Source organism: Lucilia cuprina, chromosome 3, assembly GCF_022045245.1.
Source record: "Lucilia cuprina isolate Lc7/37 chromosome 3, ASM2204524v1, whole genome shotgun sequence".
NCBI lineage: Eukaryota > Metazoa > Arthropoda > Insecta > Diptera > Calliphoridae > Lucilia > Lucilia cuprina.
In genome coordinates, this window is record NC_060951.1 from 35,486,976 (window position 1) to 35,497,391 (window position 10,416).

Consider the following 10,416-nt stretch of genomic DNA (forward strand, 5'->3'; position numbering starts at 1 on the left):
GATAGATAGATAGATAGATAGATAGATAGATAGATAGATAGATAGATAGATAGATAGATAGATAGATAGATAGATAGATAGATAGATAGATAAATAAATAGATTTATAGATTGATTATGATAAAAATGATAATTACCTGTGGTTCCATGTGTTCCCTTTGGGTAAATATAGTATGTGCGACACCACATATCAAATAGGCAATACCAAATCGTTGCAAAACGCCCATTATTCTTAAATTTTCCAAATTTGGACCATTTATAGAATTTAAACATAAACCTATAGTAAACAGTTTAATAGATCTCTGAAATTTGAATAAAATTATTAACTATTAAATTTGATTCAAAATAACCAAACAACTTTACCCAAATGATTCTCAAACATATACGAAGTTTAGTGGTTCCTCTTGCCAATTGTGACTTAATCGAAATGGGTATACAAACACCCATTATCCATAGAAAAGAAGGGAAAACAATATCAGCTAAATGTAAACCATTCCAGGGAGCATGTTCAATCCACCAATAATCACCACCGCCACTATTAACAAATATCATGAGGACAATAGCCATGCTGAAAATAATTGCATACTAATTCATTTCCTAAATTGGAAAATTTTAGAATTTACCCTCTAAAAGCATCCAAACTACGCATACGTTTACGTTGCTGTATAGTGGGTGGTTGTACAGGAGCTTCATTAGCAGCAGCATTAGCTAAAACTTCCTCATAGCGATGGGAACGCCAGGCACATAAAGATATTTTCAAAACGGTTAAAATTAAGGCAACCAAAATAAAAACCGATAAAAGGGCTAAAAATAAACAGAAAAATAATGAATAAAAACCTGACTTTAAGTCAAAAAAACAAACGTTCAACCTACATAAATTAACCTCAACTCCTTCATTATCCACCTCCCAGCTGCATGTACCATTTTCATATAAAGTCAAATTATAAACACCGAATTCTTTCAAGTCCGTTGGCCTTAAATCACATAATGAGGTACTAAAATTTAAAAAAACAAAACAACAACAACAAACAATAAATTAAATTATTATGTGTTTCTTCTCTTATTATACACTTACTCATTATTGAAGGCATAACGTCCCACATCATCGGTTAGTAATTTAAATTTTAAACCATGAGCCACATTTATATTATTCGAGGCACTTGTAATGTTGTCATTATTGCCTTCATGTAAAGCTTTCACTTTGCTATAGGGGCACTAAAACACAAACCAAAGTGATTTTTTAGTTGTAATACTAAAGTGTTTGTATTTATTGTAAAATAAAAAAATATTCATTCATACATACCGTATAACATTCATCGGAGAGACTATACAAATAAGTTGCTTTATGATAAAAGGTCTTTGACACTAAGTAAGCTTCGTCCACTTTTAAATTACGCATATTAAGTCCACGCCATATTGGCTCAATGTATTCGGTTAAGGCAGCCATTTTTTGGTCGAGTTAAAAATCTGGAATACGTAGAATTATTCATATATTTAAGAAACCTATACTCGCGCAAAAAGAGATTTCAGTATCTTGTTATGTTGCATCATATTCTCTTAGTTCAAAGTCGCATTTTGAAGAGTATATAAATTAAAAGTCATAACAAATTAGTGAAGGACATGAACTTGTTTTCGATTTCTCGACAGATATCTATCTATATATCTGTCTGATAGATAGATAGATAGATAGATAGATAGATAGATAGATAGATAGATAGATAGATAGATAGATAGATAGATAGATAGATAGATAGATAGAGAGATAGATAGATAGATAGATAGATAGATAGATAGATAGATAGATAGATAGATAGATAGATAGATAGATAGATAGATAGATAGATAGATAGATAGATAGATAGATAGATAGATAGATAGATAGATAGAAAGCGTATTAGCACATATTTCGGCCATATTATATTTGTCCGACCACAGTGACTGTCTGTTCTATTCTTTTAAAGTCTATAATGTATTAAAGTGCACAAATAAATACAGTTAGTATATTGGTTTCTATAGTTGTGTGTGAACTTCATGCTATTTTCCAAACAATTCGCAAAAATAGTTTCTTAGTCAAAACGTACGCATCCTACAAGTACATAATGTGTAGCAGAGAGTACTAAGTTTGTAACGTCTCGGCGTCATAATAGTGTAGTTTCCTAAAATTTTGACAATGATAGACAAAAAAACTTTTATTTAGGGGATTTTATTTCCCTACATTAGATGTTAAATTATATTTGCCAATTTTCACATAATGGCAATATATTTTGTATCACATCATCACTATTTATTAGTATGTATTTCAGTTCGATGGCTAAAAACTCTTGTAATTTAAAAATTAATTTGTTTTTTTTTTATTATCATTCAATATCAACCACTTGTTATAATATTTTAATTGCTAATTAAACTTTACCAGTATAAAATGATTATTTTAAGACTTATTAACACTTATTTGAACATTATGTATTTATTTAAATCTTTAAAGTTATAAATCAAATGCAGTTTTCTTAAAAGTTTAGTTAAAAACAACTCAACCAGTTGTTTTGAAGATTTCAACGTCAATGTTTTCACTTTTTTAGTTTGTTGAATATTTTGTTGTTTTCTTGGTTTTTGTTTTGATTTTTATAAAGCGCAAACAGTGTTGTAAATAAGTGAAAACTTTAAAAGCAATTGCAAATATTTTCATAAAAAACTGTAATAAACATAATTTATATGTATTTATATTTTGTTTTATGTTATTATTAATATATTTTTTATCGTTTCCTTTTTATAGAATTTTTCAACATATCCATGAGCTAACAATCGTCTTGTCGTGAATGTGAAACGCCAAACAACCTTCAGGCATTCGGAAGTACAATAATAAATTAATTGGTTTATATAAAATAAATATAAAATTAATAATAATAACAATGATTTCGTGTTTAATTTTATGAATTTCCACAAATTACAATAGTTTTTATTTATTTTTAAATAAGTAAATAATACTTCGAAGTAGTTCACATTATATCTTATAAAAATCGCTAGTTTAGCGTTCTTGTGTAATAAAAATACATCTGGCTACACTATTTCTTACTGTACACTAACAAAATTCAAGTGGCAACACTGGTTTAAATGTACAATAAATACAGAGTTGTCATAAAAAACCACACTAAGCCAGAGATGTTTCGCTGATAAAAAAATGTTTGCCCAAAATGGATGAAATCTTTCCAGGATCTGAAATTTGAGGGCATTTTTGAATTCTCCATGAAAAATCACCAGAAAGGTGACTTTCCAGCCATATTCGTCCAGTATTTAGGGAGTTTAAAGCAAATAAATATTCATTTTTGAAAAATAAAAAAATACAACAACAACAATATGATGATTGTTGTTGTCCTAGTTAATGACCAACAACAACTTAATGAAAGTGTTTCTTGGTGGTGTTGTTGTTGTCCAAGCTAATGTCAATAACAACAACAAAAACTTTAACGAGACATTGTTGTTGCTTTAGCAAAACTTTTTATTGTTGTTGTATTTTTAAATTTTTTCCTATTAAATATTTGTTTGCTTTTATCTCCTAAATTACTGGAGGAATTTGGCTGGAAAGTCACCTTTCTGGTGATTTTTTATGGAGAATTCAAAAATGCCCTCAAATTTCAGATCTTGGAAAGATTTCATCCATTTTGACCAACCACCTTTTTATTAGCTAAGACAACAACCTTTTATTACGGCGACTATTTAATGGTATAATTTATAGCAGGCTTTTAGGCGCTACTAAATAAATCTAAACTAAACGCTTTTCTCTTTAATCTGTTTCACAATAACAAAGAATATAACAACACCAGCGACAAATCCTCCAACAGTGGGTACAAAAAAACTTCATCACTAACTTATTGTTATCGATAATTTGTCATTTCTAATTCATAAATAATGCCTATTCAGAGGTTTTTCTTTATAAATGTAAAATCTAGTTTTTTTAGTAATTAAAACTTCCTTAGATTACTATTTATGTTTATTTCCGAATAAAAGATCCAATCAATTAATTAATTTTATTATAATTATGTTTGATGTATAATTTTATTTATTTTAATTAATAATTTCGTTTGCAAACTTTATATTGTATGAGATTGATTATTTAATTATTGTTTATTTTGTTAAGATTTATATCCAAAAGAAAATTCTTGTTTGTTTTTTTTTTTCATAGTAAAATGTATATATTTAAATATAAAGACACAAATATGAAGTTTAAAATAGTGTTTAATGTTTTAGCATGCGTTTTTGTTTTCCTTTTAATAGGTTAATTGTGTGTAATTTTATTTTATTATAAATATTATTAAAACTTCCTTTAAATAGGCAGTCAGATATTTGTTATATAGTTATACCACTTATGTTTTGTCCATGTAATAGTTGTATATATACAATGAAACATTTATTTGTATATTAAGGGGATTAATATTTCTAATAATTTGAGTATTTTGTGTTTTCATATGGTTTGGGAAGTGGAATGATATATATTTTGTTTATTGGAACCAAAATAAACTCTACATATATAAATACATATAAAATTACATAAACTTAGCGTATTATTAAATAAAAAAACACATATTGTAAGCAGGGGTTTTAAAAATAAAACATTTCTTTTTGCTGTATTTGTTAATAAGTGTCTTTAACAGTTAAATAAATTAATAGTTTAAGAAGATATTAAAAAATCACTAAGAAAGGGAAGAAAACTAAAAACTTTTTAAAGATAATTTGAAATGTTTTAAAAGAATTTTATATTTTAGTTTTAAAATGTAATTTTAATTTAGTGCAGATTAGTTATTTATAAAAAACTTCACTGCACATCAGTTTTGTTACAAATTAATAAAAAAAATATCTTTTCTAAAATAAAAAATTCTTAAAATTCAAATAATTTTAAATTAATTAAAATTTTTGCTTTCAATTTTCTTTGTAAACAAAGTATATATAAATTCTTTTATCCATTTAATAGCTAATATTCTTTCTAAGCATTTCCCGTTTTGAAATCTTAACATTAACAAATAAACAAAAAGCAATTTTAACCTTTAAGACCTTATTTTGTTTAACCACAAACATCAATTTCATTATCATCTTCTCTGCAGCATCTTTCAAATAATTATTATCTTATCATTTTTCATCGTTTGTAAAATGGTTTTGCACGCTTAACTGAAATTACAACAAGAATTTGTCTTCTTGGCCGTCTTATAGAATGCTTTACTTTGTATTGATAGATTTTCCGATTTTATAACCATATCATCAATTTTTTCTCCTCTCTCTAGCACCGCTTCGATGGTGTTCTTCAATATAATCTTTGTTTCATCTAAATCATTTTGCATTTTTGTTAAAGCATCCGCTTCTTTGGGATCTTGATATTTAGCCAGAAATGTTGGTAATACCGGAAAGTCTATGGTACTCTCAGTCCCCGTTTCCCATTGATCTGTGGGTATTCTAGCGGCAAATTCATCTAAAATTTTTGTTATTAAAGTGTGACCCACTCTTTGAGGATATTCATGATCAGCTATTAAAACACCAGCTAGATTATCGGTCCTAACATATACATGACACATATAGGCTTCCATTTTAACCGATTGACGCATTGCTGGTTGTGTACGTTCGACTATGGTCTTTGAGGCAAATCTAATTAGAGTTTAGAGAATTTGTATTTTGTATACTTATATTTATAGAAATAGTTTTGTGGTTTGCTATTTTTTATTGCTTAACTTACGTCATGAATTCTTGTACGGTGCCTCTTTGGAAAAAGGAGAATGATTGCAAATCATAGGTCGACTTTAATAGGCGAGCTTCTGCTGAACCCTTGTAAAAAACACTCAACGCAAATAATTTGACCATTTTGTTTTCTTTTTAGTTTTTTTGTGGTTTTTATTTTTCTTTACTTTTAAACACTGGTGGGCTATTGTTTATCACTTATTTTCTATATTTATTATTAAAAAATTCCGTATTTTAATAAATTTTTAACTAAAAATATGTTTTTTTTTTCTTTTTTCTTTCAGTTTTCCCTGCTAGTTTTTTTCTTCTGTAGTCAGTGACACAGATATTTGCTAGTGATGTGACCTCTATGTATTGAACTGTCAGTGTGAAGTTATCGTTTTAGTAAAGGTATTATATGTACATACTAATGTTATCAATTCTTAGTGCATGCTTAACAGTAATTTGAAGAAATTTATGTGACAAAAATTATATTATTTTTGAAATTCGAATAGAATTATTGATTTGTATTTGGGAATTTTCCTCTGGGGTATTTTAGTATGCCGAGTCCCATAATATATTTCATTCCAGATAATCTTTATGAAAGAAAATTTGTTTATTTTAGAGAATTTATTATTAAAGTTAGAAAAACTTTACAGATCTGTTTTCTTTGGAAAACTTCTTTGCAAATTAGTTTTTATGCAAAAACTTTGCTGCACATAAGTTTTCTATAGAAAAATTTATTGTATGGTCAGTTTTCTTATAGAAGAAAACATTATAACCAATATGATTTCAATAGAGAACTTGACTGCAGATCACTTTTGATTAGAAAAACTTTACTAAAGATCAGTTTTCCACTGAAAAATTTTACTGCACATCAAACTTCATTACAAAAATTTTACTATAGATTAGTTTTTTATAAAAAACTTTAACTTTGTAATATCAGCTTTCTGCAGAAAACTTTACGGATCTGTTTTCAATAAAAAAATTTATTACAGATCACTTTTCTATTTTTCGATCGCTTTGAATGCCAGAATTTGACTCCAATCTTAATTAGCAAACTTTTAATTTTCTATTAAAAACTTCTTTGTACATCACTTCTCTATAGAAAATACTATTAAATTTCAGAAAATACTATTTTCAATAAAAAAAACTCCACTACAGATCAATTTCCAATAAAAAAACTTAATTGCAGTTTTCTTTTTGAAAAATTTTACTTGTAGATTAGCCTTCTGTAATGAAAACATTGCAGATCAGAAAACTCGACCGCAGATCAGTTTTTATTTTAAATTTAATTGTAGATCAGTTTTCTATGGAATAATTTTACTTGTAGATCAGATTTCTGTAGAGTAAACTTTGTTGATCTGTTTTCTTTAGAAAAATGCCATTACTGATCAAATTTCTTTAGACAAATTTAATAGCAGATCAGTTTTGTTTTAAAAACTTTTATTGCTATAAAAAACCTTGACTTCTAGATCACTTTTAATTAGAAAAATTTCACTACAGATCGTTTTAGAAAACATCTTTGGAGATCAGTTTTAGCAATCACAATTAAATTTAAGTTTTCAATAGAATACTTTACTACAGATCAGTTTTCATTAGAAAAACTTCACTGCTTATCAGTTTTCTATAGAAAAAAATGATTACTCATCAGTTTACTTTAGAAAAACTTAATTGTTGACAAGTTTTTCCCACGGCATTTGGATCTCCACTCGGGAACGACCCGATATTCAATCGGCAACAACTGTATCAACCGGAAGTTTTTTCCCCAGGAAAGAACATCTAGTTACAGCCAACCTGTTACAACAACAACATGTCGCGAAAGTTGTTCCCCAACTCAGACCTGAATTACAACTTGATTTAGTTTTCTTAAATTTCATTGTCGATCAGTTTTCTTTGTTTTTTATTGAAATTTTTACCAATCAGTTTACTATTTTTTTGTTTTAATTAGGTAGGCGATGACGCGAGAGTTCCCACGACAATTGGATCTCCGCTCCGGAACGACCCGATTCTAAAGCGGCTTAAGATTGTCAACCCAGCAACAGTTGTAACAACCGGAAGTTTTTTCTCCAGGGAAGAACATCCAGTTACAGCCAACCTGTTACAACAATAACAACAACTCCGGTCTTTTCGTAGCAAATATAATTTAAGTATTCCCGCTAGGTGGCATCAGAATCCATATACGAGATAAGACTCCTTCCTCTCCGCCCAAAATGACAACGACGTAAAACAAATTAAAACAAACTTTCTTTTTTTTGGTTTCTTTTTCTTCAGGTTTTATTTATGTAAAATAACTTTTTATCCAAAAAAAAGTTACAATTGTTTTCATCATTTCATTCATATTTTGTAATTGTTTTTGTTATCTTTATATCAATCGTATTTGTTTTATATGTTTGGTTTTTGTTAATACATATAAAATTGTTTCAAATATTTCTTAATATTTTTATTTGGATTTTTTTTAATGGGAACTTATGTCAATGTTTGAAACACACCCACACAAACATAAATTCTCGTTGTCCTTAGTCATAGATTTTGCAGATTTTGCAAATGGTTTTTTGTTTCTTTCTTTCTTGTTATAAAACCGTTAATGGACAAACATTTTGTAAATTTCAACATTTGCTAATTATTGGAGAAAATAGTTTTGTATCGTTAAAAATAATAATAAAAATACTTAATATTTAAAGAAAAAAAGTTTAATTTGTTTTAACAACAAATTAAATAATTTTGTTATTTGCTCTTTTTGTTTAAATTAAGTTTGTAATTTCTTTTCATTTAATAATGTAATAATTATAATTTATAGTAATAAAAAAATTAATAGTTTTCTTTTTGTTAAAGTAAAATTAAAAAAAAACTGTTAAATTATAATATTTAAATTGCATTTGAGGTGTTTTTTTTTTGTTCAAAACTTGAAATTAAATTCTACCTTTTAAACATATTTTAACTTAAACGTTAATTATTTTTTTTTTTTTCATATGACCAAACTTATAACCTTTATTTTGTTTTTAGCAATTTGTGTGAAAACTTTTTAAGTTTTAGGCTAAAATTTTTCATTTGTTCTTAAAATGCTATTTTTTTCAAATTAATTTTCTATTTTTTTAGAGTTTTCCAATAGAGAAAACTTTGTTTTCATAAGTAAAAAATAGTTTTTTTCTTTTTTAAACCAATTTTATTCTTTTGGTTTTTAGGTTTTCTTTATAAGATTTTCTTTTTCTTACTTAGTTTTTTGTTTGTTTTGTTATTTTCTTTTTTAATTTGTTTAATTTTAAATAACATTTTATGCAAGTTTAGTCTAAAGTTTATCACACAAATTTGTTTGTTTCTTTTGGGATTTTCAGTTTTATTTTATTTTTAAAATAAAACTTTTTGTAAATAAAAAAATACTTCATTTTATGTAGTTTGTAATTAATTAAAAGAGTTTTTCTACAATTTTCAAATGCAATTTTTTTGTTTGTATTGGAATTTTTCTTTATTTTTATTTGTGTAACATTTGTTTGTTACAGTTTTAAATAAATAGTATTTGAACATCTGAAAGGTGACATTTATAGCAGCGTTTTAAGATCTTTAAATGTGGAACGACTGCAGATCACTCTTCATGAGAAACATTTCAGTTTGAAAACTTCTTTGTTCAGTTTTCTAACGCAATACTTCATTGTAGATCAGTTCTTTATAGAAAACATTATCAGAACAGTTTAGAAAACATCTGTCCGTGAAAACTTCATTGTAGATCAGTTCTCTATTAACTGCACACAAGTCTTGATTAGAAAAACTCGACTACAAATCAAGTTTTTATTGAAAACTTTCATTGCATATAGAAAACTTGACTGCGAATCACTTCTTAATAGAAAAAATTTAGTGCAGATCTGATTTCTTAAAAAAACTTCTTTGCGGATCACTCTTTATAGGAAAAATTTTACTGCAGATCTGATTTCTTAAGACAACATCTTTGCAGATTAGTTTTTTGTAGAAAAACTTTACTTTACATCAGTTTTCTAGTGAAAACTTCACTATAGATCAGTTCCCTAAAGGAAACACTATTAAAAATCTGTTTTTCAATAGAAAACTTGATTGCTGATCATTTTTCATAAGGGAAAGCTCACTGTACATCAGCTTTCTATTGAAAACCTTATTGCATATAGAAAACATGACTGCAGATCATTCTTCATTACTAAAACTTCATTGCAGATCATTTCCCTATAGAAAACACTATTAAAGTTATGTTATCACTAGAAAACTTGACTGTTTATCAGTCTTTATTAGGAAAACTTCACTGCATTTTGACGCACATCAGTTTTCTTTAGAAAAACTTAATTGCAAACTGGTTTAAAGACTGGCACATCGTGAAATCTATATTTCGGTAAAAGTTCGGTGCAAAGAAGCCTACAGATACCCAACCCTAAAAGGTCGCTAACTATTGGCAATGAGTTGATGTCAGATATATGAGTCAGATGTATAGATGTAGAGAGATCCATCTCTTGATTGAATGGGGAGAGGGTTTTACAGTATCTTATTAGGTTAAAATCATGGAAATTTATATATAGTGTGTTCTCTGTAAGAACATGTCTTTGGTTTATATAATGGATTCGTATTTCGGTCTGTCGATTATGTCTCTAGGTACTGCTGATGATTCAACTGAGCCCACTTTAACTGAGAGTCTATCGGAAAGCAATAACAATATTATCGCTAGATAAAGATATAAGTCAGATTGAATCCCCTTTCAATG

General features: G+C 27.3%; 2 protein-coding genes and 1 long non-coding RNA gene across 3 annotated transcripts; 1 reads left to right on the forward strand and 2 right to left on the reverse strand.

The window, feature by feature from the left end:
- Positions 1 to 71: 71 nt before the first annotated feature.
- On the reverse strand, positions 72 to 2,548 carry LOC111684197 (heparan-alpha-glucosaminide N-acetyltransferase). Its single transcript, XM_023446327.2, has 7 exons — positions 2,410 to 2,548; positions 1,303 to 1,466; positions 1,075 to 1,214; positions 873 to 994; positions 623 to 803; positions 363 to 567; positions 72 to 301 (listed from the first exon to the last, which is right to left on the reverse strand). Exons 2-7 carry the CDS (start codon positions 1,444 to 1,446, stop codon positions 104 to 106), a joined length of 990 nt encoding a protein of 329 aa, XP_023302095.2. The 5' UTR covers positions 1,447 to 1,466; positions 2,410 to 2,548; the 3' UTR covers positions 72 to 103.
- A 47-nt stretch (positions 2,549 to 2,595) lies between these two features.
- LOC124419069 lies at positions 2,596 to 2,906 on the forward strand. The gene is made up of 2 exons (XR_006940374.1): positions 2,596 to 2,690; positions 2,770 to 2,906. It is a non-coding gene; the product is annotated as an uncharacterized LOC124419069 (long non-coding RNA).
- A 2,017-nt stretch (positions 2,907 to 4,923) lies between these two features.
- Positions 4,924 to 6,080, reverse strand: LOC111684205 (synaptobrevin homolog YKT6). Its single transcript, XM_023446335.2, has 2 exons — positions 5,716 to 6,080; positions 4,924 to 5,627 (listed from the first exon to the last, which is right to left on the reverse strand). Exons 1-2 carry the CDS (start codon positions 5,838 to 5,840, stop codon positions 5,153 to 5,155), a joined length of 600 nt encoding a protein of 199 aa, XP_023302103.2. The 5' UTR covers positions 5,841 to 6,080; the 3' UTR covers positions 4,924 to 5,152.
- Positions 6,081 to 10,416: the final 4,336 nt, after the last annotated feature.

Bases quoted from the DNA above. Each gene is read 5' to 3' on its own strand.
- LOC111684197 (XM_023446327.2), bottom strand. From the start codon at position 1,446: ATGGCTGCCTTAACCGAATACATTGAGCCAATATGGCGTGGACTTAAT. The intron at 995-1,074 runs GTAAGTGTATAA...TTTAAATTTTAG, and splicing joins CGTTATGCCTTCAATAATGA to TACCTCATTATGTGATTTAA. The intron at 302-362 runs GTAAAGTTGTTT...TTCAAATTTCAG, and splicing joins TATGTTTGAGAATCATTTGG to AGATCTATTAAACTGTTTAC.
- LOC111684205 (XM_023446335.2), bottom strand. From the start codon at position 5,840: ATGGTCAAATTATTTGCGTTGAGTGTTTTTTACAAGGGTTCAGCAGAA. The intron at 5,628-5,715 runs GTAAGTTAAGCA...AACTCTAATTAG, and splicing joins ACCGTACAAGAATTCATGAC to ATTTGCCTCAAAGACCATAG.